Source organism: Xiphophorus maculatus, chromosome 21 (assembly GCF_002775205.1).
Source record: "Xiphophorus maculatus strain JP 163 A chromosome 21, X_maculatus-5.0-male, whole genome shotgun sequence".
Taxonomy (NCBI): domain Eukaryota; kingdom Metazoa; phylum Chordata; class Actinopteri; order Cyprinodontiformes; family Poeciliidae; genus Xiphophorus; species Xiphophorus maculatus.
The window spans coordinates 7,324,947-7,343,133 of NC_036463.1; the positions used below are offsets into that span (position 1 = coordinate 7,324,947).

Below are 18,187 nucleotides of genomic sequence, written 5' to 3' on the forward strand. Positions count from 1 at the left end.
TTGTTGTGATAACGTGCTGAAGGCGGAGTGTCGGAAAGAGTAGGAGCTTCTTAAAGAGACAGAGGCCCACTTTTGAGGCGTCAAATTGAGATGTCAAATTTCTTTTAAGTTTCAAATTCAGTTGAAAATCAATTCAAAGTACTTTATTGTTACTTGAAAATACTTTAATGTTTAATAACACAGCATTCTTACAAGAAACTGAAGGTAACATAGTAACTTGATTGTGCTATAAAATGGCACTTTAATGAACATTTTTTTAACAGACACAGCTGCAGATGGGGGGACATCCTGTACACACAGGACAAATAACCATGGACACGCTCACACCTAACAACGATTTAGATAGAGGTAGGTTTATATCTTTGAGTAATAATCTAATCTAAGGTCTTGGATAAGGAGAACATGCAGAACCAGGCTGGGATTCGAACCCGGTAAGGCCTCTTACCAGAATCAGAGATCTGTTGCCTTCACAGCAGATGATAAAAGCATCAAAATGTGTGTAGTTTTGAGTGAAATTTGCTGTTTTAAATTAAAGTTTCTCAAAGAGAAACAATCTCTTCTCTAATTTCAAGACTCAACCTCATTTCTGACCTGCTGCCTGAAAAACTTTTCACTTTTCAGAGTCGTTTTATTTTAACTTTTATTTTATTCCCTCCATGTCAGATTTTCTGAAAATAAAGTTCATAATAATGCTTTCTTTTCATGTGTTACATATGTACTTGAAGGCAAATATGTGAACTTTTCTCTTTCTTAAACTTCATTTTCATTTTTGTAATTACTCCCGCCATTTTTTTTCCTTTGCTCACATTCTTGTTTTGTTTTTCTGTGTGTGTTCTTTTCGAACGTCGCCGTTTCTGTCATTCCAATCGGCAGAAACAGCAGAGGTGAAAAAGAACGAAACAAAGACGCAGAAGCTTTGTAATTTGGACTCCATTCACTTTTTATTTACCAATCTGAAAGATGAATTCCACACAGGGATGCTGTGATCGATAGGAAAAGGTTCACTTGCTGTAGATTTTTGATCATTTCAGTTGCTGAAATGTTTTAATTTGAGAAAATTCTTGGCATGAAAAAAAAAAATCCTTTGATAAATAAATAAAAAAAATACTTCAGGTGTTTAAAATGTCCTAACATAGAACTTACACAAGTAAAAGTATGAGGAGCATTCGCGAAAGGATTCAACTTTTGGTTAAAAACTTTAAATTGCGCACAGATGAGAGGGATAACTTTTCTATCATAGCAGATATGTGACTGATAAAAGTCTTTCACAGAAGCATCTCTTCATTCAGGAGCGCCACTGTGCCGATGGAGAGTAAACATTTTTTTTTTCTCCTCCCAGCATCAGAAACACTTTCAGACAGTAGATGCGGGTCAGGAGCTGCGTCTGCACAATTACATTGTTAATGGGGGAGACAATGAGAGTGGTGCGGACAGAAAACAAAAGAATAACAGATAACTGAGCGCACCTCAGCCGTCTGCTCAAAAATACACCCGGCGTTTTGAAACAAAGCAGAAAGAGCGCTGAGAGGAAGACGAGAGAGCATCTCCAACATCAGTTTTCAGTCTAATATTAATAATTTATGTTCTCTGTGCTTTTTATTATTATTATTTATTTATTTACTATTTTCTTCTCAGCAGCATCCCTGCTTTTCAAAGGCATCATGGACAGGGAAGCTGCATCAAACTTTTGAGTTTAGTTTCAAAAGGCTTTCTCCTTGTTTATTTATATATGGCTTCTTTTTTACGCTTGTCCTGTTGTTTCGGGGAGAAGCAAACACATCAAGCTTTGATGAGGAGCAAACCTGACATGTATTCTTTTCTAATGAACCAATGAAACCTTAATAAAAAGAAGGGAACTCTTTTTGTTTGTTTGTTTTTTTTAAATAGGTTATTAGAAATGCTGGAAATGCAAGTTTACAGTATTCATCTGTTGCTCCAGAAACAATTAAACCACAAATGTTTTGCTTAGCAGTGATTTCATAATTACCTGGGTGTACTTCTGAATAAAGTTGCATCTTGAAGAGGTAGAAACACGTAAGTGCATTTTTTAATTAATTTGAATTCTGCATGTTATTTTTCCAACTCTGGTCAAAGATTCTCAATTAGATTCCAGTCCAAACTTTGACAAAATTTGCATTGATCTGAACCAGAGGTGTCCAAACGGAGGCCCAGGGGACACTCCCAGCGCTTGGAACGATTATGTGCTCATAGATTACACAGAATAATTTTAGTGAAATTTTCAATGTTGCCGTCTAATTAAACGTTTTATGATTTTCTTCAGGTTTTGTCAAAAACACTTTGAAGGCTACTGTCTTTGCATGATGCACCTGCACACTATTTTCAAAAAGTGAAATTTAATGCACAACAAAATATGTTAGCCTTGTTTTAATTCTGTTTTCTTTTTTTTTTTGCTTGCTGGTGACATAAAATTTGACTAAGTTTAAGAGGACAATATTAACCCATATCTAGTTCTTATCACTAGGACTGGATTTATAAAAAAAACAATCACACACCAAGAAAGTTTAAAACAATCAACCCTGAATATTTAGGAGACTCTGTGCCTTTACTTTAACAGATCAAACATGTGAAACATTTTTAGTTTTTGGATTAGCAATAGTTTGCATGTCAACTTAGTAAAAATCAGGCTATTTGTTTTCAGGAAATTATGATGTGTTTAGTTTACACAAATATTTTACTTTCTGTCTTTTTAGTACAAAAAAAATGTGTGGCCCTCAGGTGATTTCAAAGTTATTATTTTTGGTTTGCATGTCATTAATTTAAACTATTTAATTTTCTTTATCTTCCTGCAGATAGGTGAACCTTTGACCTTGTGTTTTTTCAGCTTGTTTTGAGGTTTTCCTCCAGGAACTTCCTGCATTTAGCTCTATGCATCTTCCCATCAGCTCTGACCGTGATCATCCCCACAGCATGATGCTGCCACCACACAGCTGCTGCCTGCATCCACACTAAAACCTCAGTTTTTATGCTCCACTAATCTGACACAAACTTCCAGAAAACTGAAAAAATGCTGAAACTCAGAGTTGCCTTAAATTGACAACTGAATCATTATAAACTGTAGTCAGTTACTTAAACCTGTCATCACTTTTTTATTTTCCTTTTAGTCACGTAAAGCACTTTGAATTTCTCTGTTGCTGAAATTGCCTTGCCTTACCAGGAAGTTGCACAGCGTTGGACGGTGTGTTCAGGGTCATGTGCAAAGTTACTGTCTTCTCACAAAGTTCAACTCTGGTCTCTTCTGTCACCTTTGTCGACTTTCGGATGGCGTCTCCAACATGAGTTGTGCTAAATGGACTTCTTGTTGTTTTCTTGTGGCTCATTTTGTTAATAAGGAGCAACCTCCTTCTGCTCATTGACTGACTATTAAGTCTGTTCTAAAAATGCTTAAGAGCCTTAAGTTTCGTTTGTGTTTCTGTTTTGATTTCTTTATTGGTTTTGTTCATTCCTCTGTTTACTATTTGGTTGAATATTTTTGTGCATACAGATTTCGGTTTCTTATATTGTGATCATCTCTGTTTAGTTTAAGTTTTGTGATCTTCCTTTTGTTTATCTTTCACCTCTACCTCATCTGCTTCCACTTTATTTATTTATTTTTTTATTAAATATCCGGCTCTGCAAGCTATCTCTGCACTTGGGTCCTCCTTAAACGACACCATGACATATTTGTTTGTTGAATTTTAGTTCTACTTGAATAGAAAAATGTTTATTTACTTCATCTTGATACATCTGACTGTTAATTTGATTATGTTTTATTAGCTGGTAAAGTTTGAGGTAAACTTTATCCTGTGTGCAGTTCCTGTTGTTTTAAATGTGCTATAAAAATAAACTTTGACTTGAGATTCGTCCATCTGAGCAGTGGATCACTACAGCTCCCCCAGAGTTACTATGGCTCTCCTTCCTGGTTCTCTGATGTAATATAATAGGTTTTTTTTATTGGGTCTCACACTGAAATTTTCCAATCCAGTGACATTTGAAAGCAACCAGTTATACTGGGTTTTATTTATTGGGTTTACAATAAAGAAGGCTGTGTAAATAAAACGTGCCACACTTTTTAGAAATTTGCAAAACGTGTATTGTTTTCTTTCCTTCAAGAGAGAACAAATTTTGATTAGGTAAATCTAAAAGGTAACACTTCATACTGTGTGGCATCATGTGTGGGAAAGACAGTCGGTACTGATGTCCCACTTATTCACTCTAGAATGGTGATCAAATTTATCTGTCATTAAAAAAACAAATTTCTGTAGATTCTCGTCCTCCTGCACTCTTGTTGCTTTTTTCACTCAGACAAACTGATTTTTAAACTAGAAATAAAAAACCCAATCAGTGGCAGTGAAAATGCATAAATATGAATTTTCTCTGCACATATGGCCACTTTTTTCATGTTCTCTGCTTTTTTAATCAGGCATAGAGATTTTTTTCAATACATAGAATAATAAAAAAATCAGCTAGATGTTTTTTTTTTTTTAAAAAGGCCTGTGTCATATATCTTATTGTCTTTAGATATAAGAATTATTAATGTATGACTTTAATATGTATTTTATTGAATTATGAAAAATTAAACAGGACTCATTTAATGAGGATGTGTGAAATAGATTTAAAATTTGGACAGATTTTGTGGTCATTTTTGTCATAAAAAAAAATAAAAAATTTGCAAAAAAAATTGCAACCACATTCATCTTTTTGTCTATTAGTGCAAAGTCAGAGCTGCACAACTATTACTCAGAAAATAGTTATTTTAGTTGTCAACAGGAGGATATGCAGCACCAATTTGTATTTATTTTCTTGCAAGTTGTGCAGAAAATGTCACAATATTTGAGCTCTCACAATAAAGCTGGTAATAATCAGGAATTTATGTATTTTATAGCCTAAAAGGAAAATCAAATTGAACAGGAACACAACCCCCCCAAAAAAGAAGAAACTCATATTTCATGTCAAACAATTGTTTATTACTAATTATGGTACAAATCAATGTGACAGACTTGAAGCTTCCTTGTTTTTGTTTTTTTAAATAATCTTTTTCCTCTTTTGTTTTGTAAGAAATACACAAAGTGCTGCTTAAACCGACCAAAACAGATATTGCTCCAAAGATTAATTACAGTTTTCAGTCTGTTAAAAAAAAAAACACAAAAAAAAAACCACAAAGAAAAGAAAACCAACATCCAGAGATGCTTCAGCTTTGGTTTCTAGTTCTTTGTCTGCTAACAAAAGTTGCTTCTGTGTTTGTTTTGTAGGCGAGAAACAAAAGAAATCTCTAATTAAATAGAAACCAACGCTGCCGTCGATATTTTTTCTTCTTCTACGCATGTCGACGAGCTGTAAAACAAATGTGGCCCAATAGGAAATGCATATAACACAGAGCGATGCATCAAAGGAAGGATGAAGAAGCCTTTTCCTCTGCTGTAACAGTGAACATGGACACAGTGCAGAACAGCTGCTTGCCAGAATGGCATTTCTCTGATTTGCAGTACTGAGGAAAACCTCGGATGAACTTCTGTGTTCCTGCTGCTCGTGTTTTTAAAGATTGTCAACATCTTGAATCTAGTCTCTGTACAATGTGCATAACTATAGAGCTTTGGTCCAGCGATAAAAAGTTGGGTGAAGGCATAACTCCTTTCTGTGTCTTCTTTAAAATTTCTCTTGGTTTTGGTTGCAGCTGTTTTTTTTGTGTGTGTGTGTGTTTTTTTTTAAGCCTCGGCGCTGATCCACGTGTGTACTTTTCTCCTCGCAGTTTTTCTCGGCCCGGCTTCTGCCTGAAATTGTTTGTTTACAATGAAAGCAGCAGAACAAATCTGTGGAGGTAAACGGATGCCTTTTTAAAACAAACCGTTTTTCTATGACATTTACAGGATGCAGCAATTCTTCAGACCGGGATCGAGGGGGGGGGGAAGAAAAAATGCAGAGATAACCGACCTGGACGTGGAAGGATGTGCGTCAAGCCGACACTTGATTCTGAATAAATCGCATCAAATTTCGCCTCACTTCAAATTAAGTTCACTCGCTCTGACATGTGACACTTATCCTCAACATTCTCCTCTTTTCTGTTCCTGTGAGGGCAAAAACATCCGAAGGGAGTGACGGATTGAGACTTTGGCTGAAATAGTGATATTTCTGACAAGAAAATACAGCGTCTTGCAGAAACTATTAATACTGCTCCAACTTTTTTCTCATTTTGCCTCCTCACCAACCTCATACTTCAAAGTATTTTATGTTGTAGACCATCTCAAAGCAAGTCATGATTGTGAAGTGGAAGGAAAATGACGGTAAAAATAGTTTTTTTTTTGCACAAATGTAAATACTAGAAAATCAGTCTTTGCACACATCAGGTTCAAGTTTAACTTTTTGGCTTTCTTGCAAAATGAAAACTAGTTGACAGCTCTGTCATAGAGCTAAGAAGAGCTTTGATTTATAAAAGGAATAGTAAAGGCTTTCATGTTATAGCTTCCTCTCATAACAATGGTTTTATTTAGTTTTTACTTGTTTGATAAAACCAAAGATCTGAAATTCTAGGTTTTAAATTGCTACATTTTTGTATTTTAAACCATTTCTATTTTGAAAAAGGTTAGAGAGTCTTGACCGTGACATGGATGCAATCAGGTTTTTGGCAATACTTGATAGTTAATGTTCACAAATGCACTTCAGTTGTTTTGCAATGAAGAAAAGGGAAAAAATGCAGTCTGTAGGTAATGTAACGCTGGTAGAGATGTACTCAGAAAGAATTGTGGCTGTAATGGCAGAGAAATGGCAGTTCTACCAACGTTTTTAAAATCTGGGACTTGTAAATATGTGCATGCCACACTTTTCAGATGTTTATTGTAAAAATAAATCAAGCAAAACTTCCATTCCGCTTCAAAATGATGCTCTGGGTGACAAAATGTAGAAAAATCTAAAGGAGAAGTAAGACTTTTGCGAGGCATTGCACCGCACAACACAAAAACTGAATGAAAGAGTCAGGGATTCAAATAATTTCAGGAATCACTAAATGAAAAATAAACCGTAGTAGGAAGATTACCTCCTCAGGATAGTTTAAATAAAAAAGGTGTAAGAAACAGAAATTAAGCTTCATTTAACAGAAGAGACCTTTGCTCAGCTGAAAGGAATCCAAAATATGAAAGAAGCAAAAAGCCATTCTTTGTACAAAAGAACAGGTTTTGTGAGATACTCAAGTAAAAAACAACACAAGAAAGAATGAGCTCGGTGATTACGCTTCAGCCTTGCACATTTAGAAAGCATTAGGGCAAATTAAAAAGGCTCATCATGTTCATTTTCAGGAAAAACAGATTAATGTGTTGGAGATGAAATCTGTGGTCCGGTTAAAGCATGCAGAGGCAAACCTACCTAAAAGAAACATTTTTTTTTTACAAGTTGTGGAGATGAGAAATTACAGAAGACACAGTTGAGGCTGTTTGACATGAAATTTTTTTCCAACACAGATTAAAACACTTTAGAAAAAGGAGGCAGAAAGCCAAGAGATTATAAAGAAATAAAAAGGAAAAGATCTCCCCCAGTCCTTGAGCTGAAGTTTGTGTGTTCTTTGGCTTTCAGGCTTTGGCAACAGAAACAAAGCTGCAGTATGACTCGACACCGAAACCCCTCGTCATTATCACCATCATCGTTTTAAAAGTCCTCCGCTTCCTCCCCTTCATCCAGTTATCAATAAATACCTGTAAAAGTTGTACAAAGTTACACTGTGGCTGAAAATATTTATAGATGAAACACAACTGGAGGCAAACAACATTATAATGCAACAGCAAAGGTTCATTTTTTAGTCCCAAAACTTTATCATTGATTCGATCTGAAGACATTTTTTTTCTTCTTTTTTTTAAATATTTACATTCAAACAATGAAGGAAAAAGTAAGAGACAGAAGATAAAATGTGTACTCACACTCACACATATAGCTTAGATTTTGCCAGTACAAATGTAAAAATTTAGAGCACATTTACATTACAAAATTATTCTTAGCAGTTAGATGCAACAGACTTTGGTAGATAGTGTTTGGATTTGGCTTCTCTTTACTAAATCCCTCCTCGTGTTGAACCAGAATTAGGGAGACCGTTCTGGATCTAAAACTCTTTAAAACAGCAAACCGTAATTTTTAACTTTTCCTTTTTTTTCTTCTTTTTTTTTTTTTTTACATAATTCTCACATATTAATCTCTTTTTCATGTTTTTGGTTTTCGCAGAGGTCATTTACAGAACTGTGGTGATCACACTGACAACACAAAGTTTTCCTCGGTCCCGGTGACTCGGCAACATTTTTCAGTCCTCGCCCGCTTTATTTTTCTTTGCCTTCGTTTCTAACGGCTGCCGCGTTTTCGCTCGTTTACTTGGGGAGCTCCTCTAGAGAGTCGGTGAGCGGGTCCATTGGCGCGGCCATGCCGAGGTCAGGCTGTTTCAAGCGCTTTATTGTGTTTTTCAGGGCTTGCCTCTTGTTGCAGAACCACACACGCACCACCTCCCTGTCATAGTTCAGCTTCTCGGCTATCTCCGTCATTTCCTGTCCGGAGGGGTGCGTGTTCTTCTCAAAGTGGCTGTTGAGGATCTCCAGCGCCTGCGGGGTGAAAGAGGTCCGCCGCTTGCGTTTTTTCGAGGGCTCGCTCCCAATAAACTCAGTCAGGTTCTGCATGCCGGATCGGTGGCGGGCTTCAGCCTCGGCCATCCAGCGCTCCAGAACAGGCTTAATCTTCTGGGCGCTTTTAGGGGTGATGTCCAACTTCTCAAACCTGGCAGGATATAAAAGGCCAGGGTTCAGTTTGCCTGTCAGACTGCTACCTATAGTGTTCTCTTGGGCTTCCTGTGGTAGGAAAAAGTGGCTTCTCAGGATGGTGTGTCTGGGGAGAATTGAGAAAAAAGAATCTTACTCAGGTGCCCTGCCAGAACAAGGGATAAGTCGCCTGCCTTTTAGTCTCCTCAACCAGAATGCCACAGGGACTCAAACCAGGGTTCCTACACATCTTAGACAGAAATTATATTGTTTTCCAGACTGAACAACTAAAGAGATCAAAGGCATTTTTAGCCCATTATTAGAATATAAATATAAATGGACCCTGAAAAAAAAACACAAACTTGAAGGAGGGATGGATAACAAATTCTGGGAAACAAGTGGAAAGATGCGTCAAGGAAAAGATGGATGCATGGACTAATGTATGAACTAGAGAACGGATGAAAGAATGAATGATTAAACAGTTTGATAAATGGATGGATTGACCAATGAATGGACAGATGAATGGACCAATCTATGAAATAATGGATGCATGGAAGAATGGATAATTGGGGAGTTTGAACAATGGATGGATGGATGGACGGATGGATGGATGGATGGATAGAAAAAGTATGAACTAGTGGATGGATGAAAGAATGAATGATGGACTGTTTGACCAATGGATGGAACAATGGATGAATGGATGGATGGATGGATGGTTTGAGCAATGGACGACTGGGTGAACCAACAGATGGACCAATGGATCGATAGATTGATGGACAGACTGACTGATAAACAGATGAACAAATGAATGGACAGTTGGATAAATAAATGATTTTGGATGGTTGAACAGAGGAAAAGACGATACACTGAAGGATGGATGGTTGTACAAAAACTTTTAAGCAATTCGTTAAGAAAAAACGTCTGGTATTTTTCCATTCTCAATTTTATTTTTCCACACTTATCCTGACTTTAAATTGCAGACTGCGTAGGAACCCTGTGGGACAAACATCTCTGTGTCCATCCGTGTCCTGCTGCACCCAGAAAAACCTCGGCTGCAGCAGCTGGAGGCGCAAAGCGCTGCAACTGTCTTTAACTGTCTGGCTACAGCTGTGCAGCTTCTCTGTCCCAAACTGGCAATAGTGGAACAAGGAGATACTGCAGATGGCTAAAAAGCAGATGCAGCTAATGCACAAAAAGCATGCCAAAAATGTAATAGTTTTTTAAGACCGTTCTCAGAAATCAACAGAAAAGCAAAGCAGGAATTACTACAAATACATCCATTCTGATCCCCAGATTAGAACCAACCAAAACATGCACTTAGATGTGACATCATCATTAATTTACAAAAATACATTTTTAATCAAAACATGGATTAACGTGCTGTCAATTTCTCATGTTATATTTACTAAGAGCACATTCACAGACTGCTTGTGGAGCAAATCAATGAATGTAATAAGGTGGCTCAGCGACTGTCAGGTGCATTTTTCAGTGTTTTTCCTTGAAAAGATTGCTCTCATAACTGCAATGCTTCTTTTTTAATTAGTTGAAACAACATACCTTTACTGTGTATTATCCCTCATTATGGAGAGGATGATAAAAACGTACCTGTTTTGTATTTAGTAAATATGCCAAGAGTGTGATTTCTGAGCAAATAGATTTTTTCAGCTAGTACTTTGCTAAAATCTTCAGAACTTGGTCATTGAAAGGATGAATGGATGGATTTTGGGGGAGAATTTGATCTAAGCTGACATTTTTTTTACACAATTTACTTTCTATCTTGCAGAAATATATGTTCAAGGAAAAACAAAATCCACAAATAGGCAAACTTTCTGCTAATAATTTAAAGTTACGTTCCACAGAAAAGTCTGGGAATACGTCCACTGCACATAAAGTAGTGCAGCTTACACTGCTGGAAAGCACACAACTACTGCATTCAAATATATTTTCAATTAAACTGAAAAGCGTTGGTGCTCTCCTGGAACCAAGAGAGGAAGGAAATAACCAAATTAACAATCCCAGCCAGACTGTCTTTGTAGTTTTGTCACAATAAACAATCTGATAAACAATCTGACTCGTCAATGAACGTCAGTTGATAAAAGTATAGTTTTGTTCTTATAAAGTAACTCCTCCTCCAGAATTTAGAAATGCTTTCCATAAAGTGTCTCTTCCAGAAACAGCAGAAGCTGGGCTCTCCGAGGAACAAACAAACTAAAAAAGCCTTTTTTAATGGTGAGGTGAGCTGAGGGCGAGATGCCCATGCATGCATGAACTTCCTCTTTTCCTACACCTCGTCGGTGCATTCCTCGTCGTCGACAGGCGGTATTATTTATAACCCCATCCTCCCGTCCTAAACACTGGAAAGAGGAAGGCTCCATACTGAGGGAATACATTAGTAAATATGAAGAGTCACTGGAGACAGGACATTTCATGGATCAACAGGAACCGCAGATACTAAAATGAGTTGAGAGCTGCTCAGCTGGGGTGCACACTCCCCCCTCTAGTGCATCAGGACGGGCGGGGTGTCAGGAGCCGGGCCTATTTCAGTCCAAAGGTTTCTAAGGAGTGTTTCGTCATGAAACACTAAAATTACTTAGTCTGGTGTTTAAAATAACAGCATGAAGCTGCCTGAATGCTAACTGACTGCAATAACTGAAGTACTGTTACTTCAGTAGATTTTCCTGTTGTTTGTGTAATAATTATAATTCAATTATATAATCTAGTGCAATTTTTCAGCTGTGAAATTTTTTAAGGCAGCCTTGAAGAGATGCTGGTATTTATCTGTTTTTCACTGCAAATCTTACCAAGTGTTTTTGATCTAGTTGTAAATATCGTACTGCACTTGAATTAAGACAAAACTATTTTAAAAGTAGCTTTTCAGCTAAATCTAGGAGCTTGTTTTAAGTAAATAATTACTTAATATTGATTAAAATGTACTAGACATTTTTCTGATTTTTTAAGTGAAATAATCTGCCAGTGGAACAAGTACTTTTTCAGTAATATTAAGAAATTATTAACTTAAAACAAGCTCCAGCATCTTCTTGAAAAAGTTCTTATAAAGTAGTTTTGTCTTAATTCAAGTCTACTAAGTTATTTACTGTACACTAAAAGTCAAACAAAAATATCTAAGATTCAGTATTTCAGAAGTGCAAGTTTAGATTTTTGTAACTTTTCCTTTCCCATAACATGTTTAGACTATTTTAATCATCAGTACACATCATTAACTCAGATTCAGCTCTCATTTGTGAAGGTTTAGATAAACTAAATCTGGAGGAAGTCTCATCCTAAACCAAAAGTAAAACATTTGTGAACAGAGATAGAGTCAGAAACTACATTCTACAGTCACCGAAGTTTAACTGTTAACAATAATAAGAAAACTATGGATATAAACTACTTAAAATCGCCTGCTGGGTAATACAAAGCCTCAAATGCATCAACCATCGACTTCATTTTTGTCTTTCTCATATTTTAGGTGAATGGCAAACCTTTTATTTAATTGCTGTGATAATTTGGGCTTTTGATGATTTATTAGAAGCTTTTTTTCCTGGTGGAAAACAATCCTATAAATATTTTTAAGTAAGATAAACTAGTGTGACTTTAATTTCTCCATATAGTCTCAAACATATTACACCCACACCTGCTAATATTTGATTAAACATGCCACAGGAAGCTCACACACTTTTTGTAGTCCTGGCAGAATTTAGTTTGGATATTTGACTACTCAGTAGAAGCATCATCACATTTATGTCCATAATAAGTGCTTGTAAATGTATAATTGGTTTGAACGCTCATTTCTGCAGACCAACATCAGAAAAACTAAGAAATTTTCAGTTGATTTTAGGAAGAATCCTCCACCATGCCCTTTAGTTTTCATCCATGGTTTGTCTTTAGAGGTTGTACATTACAAACACTTTGGTACAATTATTGACAACAGCTTGACCTTTACAGCTAATACAGTTGCACTCTGTGCTAAGGCTCACCGTATTTTTATTGGAAATTGAAAAGTTTTAATGTTGTTGTTTGGTTGAGTCGATTTTAATGTTTTCTTTTCTCTGTTGGTTGAAGACCTTCGCCCTGAAGAGAAACCCAGACTGAACGGCGCAGTGAAGATGTGCAGCTAAACTAAAGAATAAGTTTTTCCCAAGCTCTAAGGAACCAGTCACAAGAAAGGCTACATTGTTTCTTGCTGACCTGACTTGCTAGGCCCAGATACAGACTGTAGTAGCCTATGTTTATATCATGAATGTTGTTATTTTCATATTTCTGTCGGTTGTATTTGTACTTTTCTTTCCATTTTCCAAATTTTCCCCTTGGGGACAATAAAGTTTATCCTGAGTTTGGACTGTAATGAGTATAATCTGCAAAAGTATCACAAAAACGTTATTTAACAACAAATAATCTCTATGGTTTTAAGGATTCCTGGAGCAATCTACTTAGTTGAAATTAACAAATTCTTAATATGAAGCTGGATACCATAGTTGATGTTTCTAAATCTGAACCTGAAGGTGCAAAATAATTATTCTTTAAGTTGCATTAAATGTCATACATTTCTGTAGAATCAAACCATATTTCAGTCAGCCTTTAGTTGAGCAAAAGTGCCTGTTTAGAAAAACTAATAGAGCCTGGAAACATGTTGAGCAATGAAAACAGACAAGATGGAAGCATCTGTCAGTGTGTGTCGGCTGTCTGGGTTCAGAGCCGGAGCCCCAGAGCTACAGTGCCTCTCCTCAAACTTCATGTCTATGTTGATGTTAACTAAACTAAAGCATGTGAAGTTCCCCTGGTTCTTCTTAAAACATCAGAATGTCATGTCTAATGTCATACAAACAACAAAAACAAAAAATAAAACAATAAAAAAAACTCCTAGAAACATGCGTAACAGTGTTTATTTTTGAAGCTAATGGATTTTAATGTATGTTATAAATATTTGAATTATGTCTGTCTGTAAATATTTTATGTTTTTTTTTCCTTCTTGACTTTAAACATTAGTCTGGGCCTGATGCACTATTTCACTTTTTATCGGCTGTTTGATGTTGATGTGATGAAAGTTTTAAAGGTGCGTGACAGCGCAGCGTCACCTAAACATTACAGGTTATCAGCAAAGCGCATTAAAAAGAGATAGGGAATCAGAATTACTGCTGGAAAAGACACGTTGCACATGCTTTCACTGGTAACTTTAAGTATAAATATTAAAGCATTCTTTCTGCACTGTAAGGAAAATTACTTTTCTATTTAGATCTGGAATTTTTTGAAGCCATGCGGCCCAATTATTCCGACCTGACAGTCAGATGTGGCTTATTTGGCTTCTTCATGCAAAACGTTAGTGAAGCAGAAAAACAGGACGAATGAAACACAGATTTTATGATTGCCTCATGAATACATAATGCTCCGTTTATGGCTAAACTGTACTCACAGCGGCAGTAAAATATGAGAATCTTATTAACAGATCGTTGCCGTCAAGCTCCCTCATGTTCAGGCAGAGGAAACAGCGATGTGCCTTAGTAATTATTAAATACTTTAAGTGCTTCTGGTAATACTTGTGTATGTATTTTGCATAAGTAACACCAGGCTGTCAATGGGTGAGAGGGAACAGAGAGCAGGAACGGTGAGGAGAGCCATGTTGGTCAATTATGTGTTTAATATCTTAATAATGTCTGTTAGAAGACAGATTAAAGAGGCGAGCGCACCTGACAGCTCACTGACGCTGCACTGCATCGTTTGACAGAATCAGGACAGAAGAATTAGAAATAAAACCAAAGCTTTCTTGTTCATTTTTTTGTCTTTTTTTTTTTTTGTTTGCTCTTACCTGCAGATGGCAGACTGGCTGTACGCCGGCCCCTCGGCCGCGCTGAGCGCCTGGCCCACCTGGGTCTGCGTCAGGCCCAGAGACAGCCGGCGGATTTTGAATGCTTTGGCGAACTCGCGGATCTCCTCCAGGTTGACCCCGTCCACCTCACTGGGGGCAGTCTGCGGGTCTGCAACACAAACACACGCGTCTCATTTTATTAGCCCTGTGCTCCTCCGTTGCTTATCTTATTTTCCAGAGTGAATGAGGCGAACGCGCCGCCGTGTGCGATCATGATGGTCTCTAAACAACCTTAAAAAATAGTCCTGCTCTGGGTCAGAACTTGTTATTTTTCTTTGCTGTAAAACTCACACATCTGAGAGATGTTTTGAAGAGTGGATTCATGTGAGGTGTGAATACAGGCTTTCATAGCTTTGGCTTTAAAGTGTAAATCTTGTATGTTACAGTATAGCAGAGCATATGGACATAAACACACGACAGTTGTTATTTGTTCTCAATAGAAAGAATGTACTAAACTACAGACCTCTACGAATACATGTTTATTCTAAAGTCAACTCTCTCAGATTCACATTAAAGAGTGTAAAGATGTTATTACTTCAGTATGACCTGAAGTTAAAATGGTTCAAAGCAGCTCAAACACAAACACAAAAAATACACCAAAGAAATAAATGCAGGTCTGTAAACTTTCACTGAAGCATTTTTAAATAATTTCCCTGCTAATAAAAAGTGATTTCACATTGTACATCAATGTCAGGTGCCCTGGCATCCTGCTTACCAAAGCAAAGTTTGTGCTTCTGAATAATTCATCCTGGTCATTATCAATGAATTATTAAAGGACTCCTCCAAGCGTATTTAAGCAAAAATCTATGAGCCTGCCATCTCGTTGTGCCTCATAAGTGACATGCAGCATATGCGATGCAGCTTCAGATGTGTGAACGCCACGAGGATGAGGGGCGACTGCAGACTCGGAGCACTCACGGCTTCTTCGGGTCCCATCATCTCCACTGTGATGAGCATTTCTTCATCATTCCCAGTGGAGGCTATTTACTTAGTAGATTGAAAGACTAATGGAAGCCGTTCTCCAGTGGTCCAGCCTCTGGATCCACATAATTCGTCAGATATTAGGTCACGGCTCAAACACGACTTAAGGATTTGAACCAAGCTCATTTATACTGCAGTGATAAATCTTTGACTAAGGCTTCGTACAATAGTCTAAAAAAGGTTTTTAAGTTAATCTTACAAAAAAGAAACCTCAAAACAGCATAGAGGCAATTTTACAAAATAAGCCATGAGATTCGTCGTAGGCCTGAAACAATAACAAATTCTGCTCAATGATAAATTGTCCTCATAATTATTGCAATAAATATTTTTATAGTGAGACCATTTCCAAATATTTTGATAATGGCATAATAATGGAAGTTCACCCTCTCTGGAAGATATTTTAAATTTCCAACATAATCCACAAAAAACAATAAATAAAATTGAAATGAAATAACACACACAACTGAAACCACCGAAAGCACTTTGAGTGATCAAAATGATTGGAAAAACATTATAGTTCAGTCCATTTTTACCATTAAAACGTAATTGCATGGTCTTGTTGACAGTGCTACAACAGGCATTTAAAGTTAATTTTCATTTGGGATGCAGATACCAAATTTACAAAAAATATCCTAAACTTCTCTGGATAGTTTATAACCTTTGTATGTTATAAGCAAATCAAAAATGACAGTATTTAGGATCTGGACTTGATTCCCTGAATAATTTTAGATAATTCAACATTGAAAAGTTTTTGTTTTGGTGGGTGTTCAAGAGGCCAGTAGCAGCTGATAGTAGCATGTGAAACTAAGCTTAGAGTTGGTGTAACTGAGAAATAGTTACCTCCAAAGTAAATATTGTCTCTTGAATTCAGAAAAAATAAAGACAATGTTAAAAAAAAGTGATGAATAAACAGAACTCGCGCTGGTGAAGCTCACGTTCAAATTGCTAAATCTGTATTCAGCAAAACCAAAATAAATCCTGATTAAAATGCATTTCAGTTTCAGCCTTTCTTCATGCAGAGAAGAGAAATCTGTGGATAAGTTAAAACTGGATATAAAACAGGTAATAGTGTTAATTAATCACATAAGGAATCATCAGGTGACTTTCTCAAGAAAAAAATGAGCCAAGGATAAAAAAAAGACAATATTCCCTGCATCTTGTTTATGATTTAGTTCTTCCTGTTAACATACATTCTTTGCTTTTCAATTCATTTCAGGAATGTTGTCTGTAGAAAGTACACATTTCATTTTCTCCAACTCTGACAGTCAGAGGATTTTACTTTGAACATGTTTGCTGTAAATGATATTGAGAGGAAGTGATGCGGCTCATATTCAGCGTAAAGCATTAATCCTGTTTACTGAAAAAGAAAAACTGGCTGGTAAAGATTTGTGCAGACCAAAATGGTTTATAAGATGTTTTCCAGGGCTCCAGTAAACATAAACTAAACACAATGTCCACAACAAGTTGATCAATGGCGACTTGTTTTTTTTAAAATCAAATTCAGTGGAACTATGGCGGCCTTTGAAATTAGTTTACATGGAGTTTAGGAGAATCGACTCTGACAAATACCATTTATCTGAATAAAACCGAGTTTTTAAAGGCAGTAGCTGCCTGCTGACAGGCTGAGCCCCAGTGATTTATAAGCCCCTGCCAAAAGCCAACGCATCAGGAAAATGAAACTTACGTTCATCGTACATAACAAACGGCACTTTGGATAGTTTAATAAACCACAGAAATGACAGTCAACAGGAAGAAATAAAACAATCATTCAAAAGCTGTCCGCACAGAGCGTCTGTAAAGTTAGATCACCTTCAAGGATTTTGAGGATTGACCGGAGTTACAAACATTATCATTACTATTTTACATTATTGTTATGTTTTGTTTTAAATACAGTCTTTTTAGATTTGGGTGACCATCTCACTCCCTTAAAAGTGGATTGAATTATTATTTTTCATATTTCACAATGCTGGGAAATGACAAATAAATCACCTTATCAGTAATAAATGAGCTCTTACTTTAAGATATTCCTTATGTCAGCGCAACAGATTCTTAAGTCTCGTCTGCATCTGAACGTATTGGTAGCAATCACAGCATTCGTGAAAATTTTGGTTAGGTCATTTAAAATAAATGTATTCAATCTGAAAATATTATTTTCATCCAGAGAGTTTTCAAGAAAAGCAAACTGGGTGAAGAAAAATAAACATTGTAAAATTTAAGGTACAAAGTAGTTTTAAAGGAACAGCAAATAGCTATTACTGCCATCTACTGGTCAAGTAGGGTAGTGAGGCATTAAAAATTGTGCTTACATAACTGAGCAACAGAAGGCTTAAAAAAAAGTCAAAACTTTAATACAGTCAAGGTCGAGATTTAAAAACTGATGTTCCTATCCAATCTATCAATAAGTTTGAGTACTGACCCTGAGGACTAACTAAAAATGCACTCCACACTTTTCAGATGTTTATTTGTCAAAGTTTCACTGCCAGCAATCTATTTTTTGTTGTTGTTGTGACACATAAAATTCAGATAAAACTTACTCATAAATATATTTTGCGACAAACATTTAGTTTAAAGTACTGATGTAACTATGGCGAGCTGGTGTTAAAGACATTCTTGTTTCTCTGTG

The 18,187-nt window shown here is 36.4% G+C and overlaps 1 protein-coding gene across 2 annotated transcripts in view; it reads right to left on the reverse strand.

The window, feature by feature from the left end:
- Window positions 1-4,963: 4,963 nt before the first annotated feature.
- Window positions 4,964-18,187, reverse strand: part of pou6f2 (POU class 6 homeobox 2) — a 91,307-nt gene continuing 78,083 nt past the window's right edge. Inside the window, exons 9-10 of one of the 2 annotated variants that reach the window (XM_023325984.1) lie at window positions 14,524-14,692; window positions 4,964-8,739 (exon numbers count right to left, since the gene is read on the reverse strand). In XM_023325984.1, coding sequence (XP_023181752.1) covers window positions 8,340-8,739; window positions 14,524-14,692 — 569 coding nt within the window. In that variant the 3' untranslated portion in view covers window positions 4,964-8,339. Of the gene's footprint in view, window positions 8,848-14,523; window positions 14,693-18,187 lie in introns of both variants that reach the window. The other variant, XM_014468610.2, reaches the window with a different exon arrangement.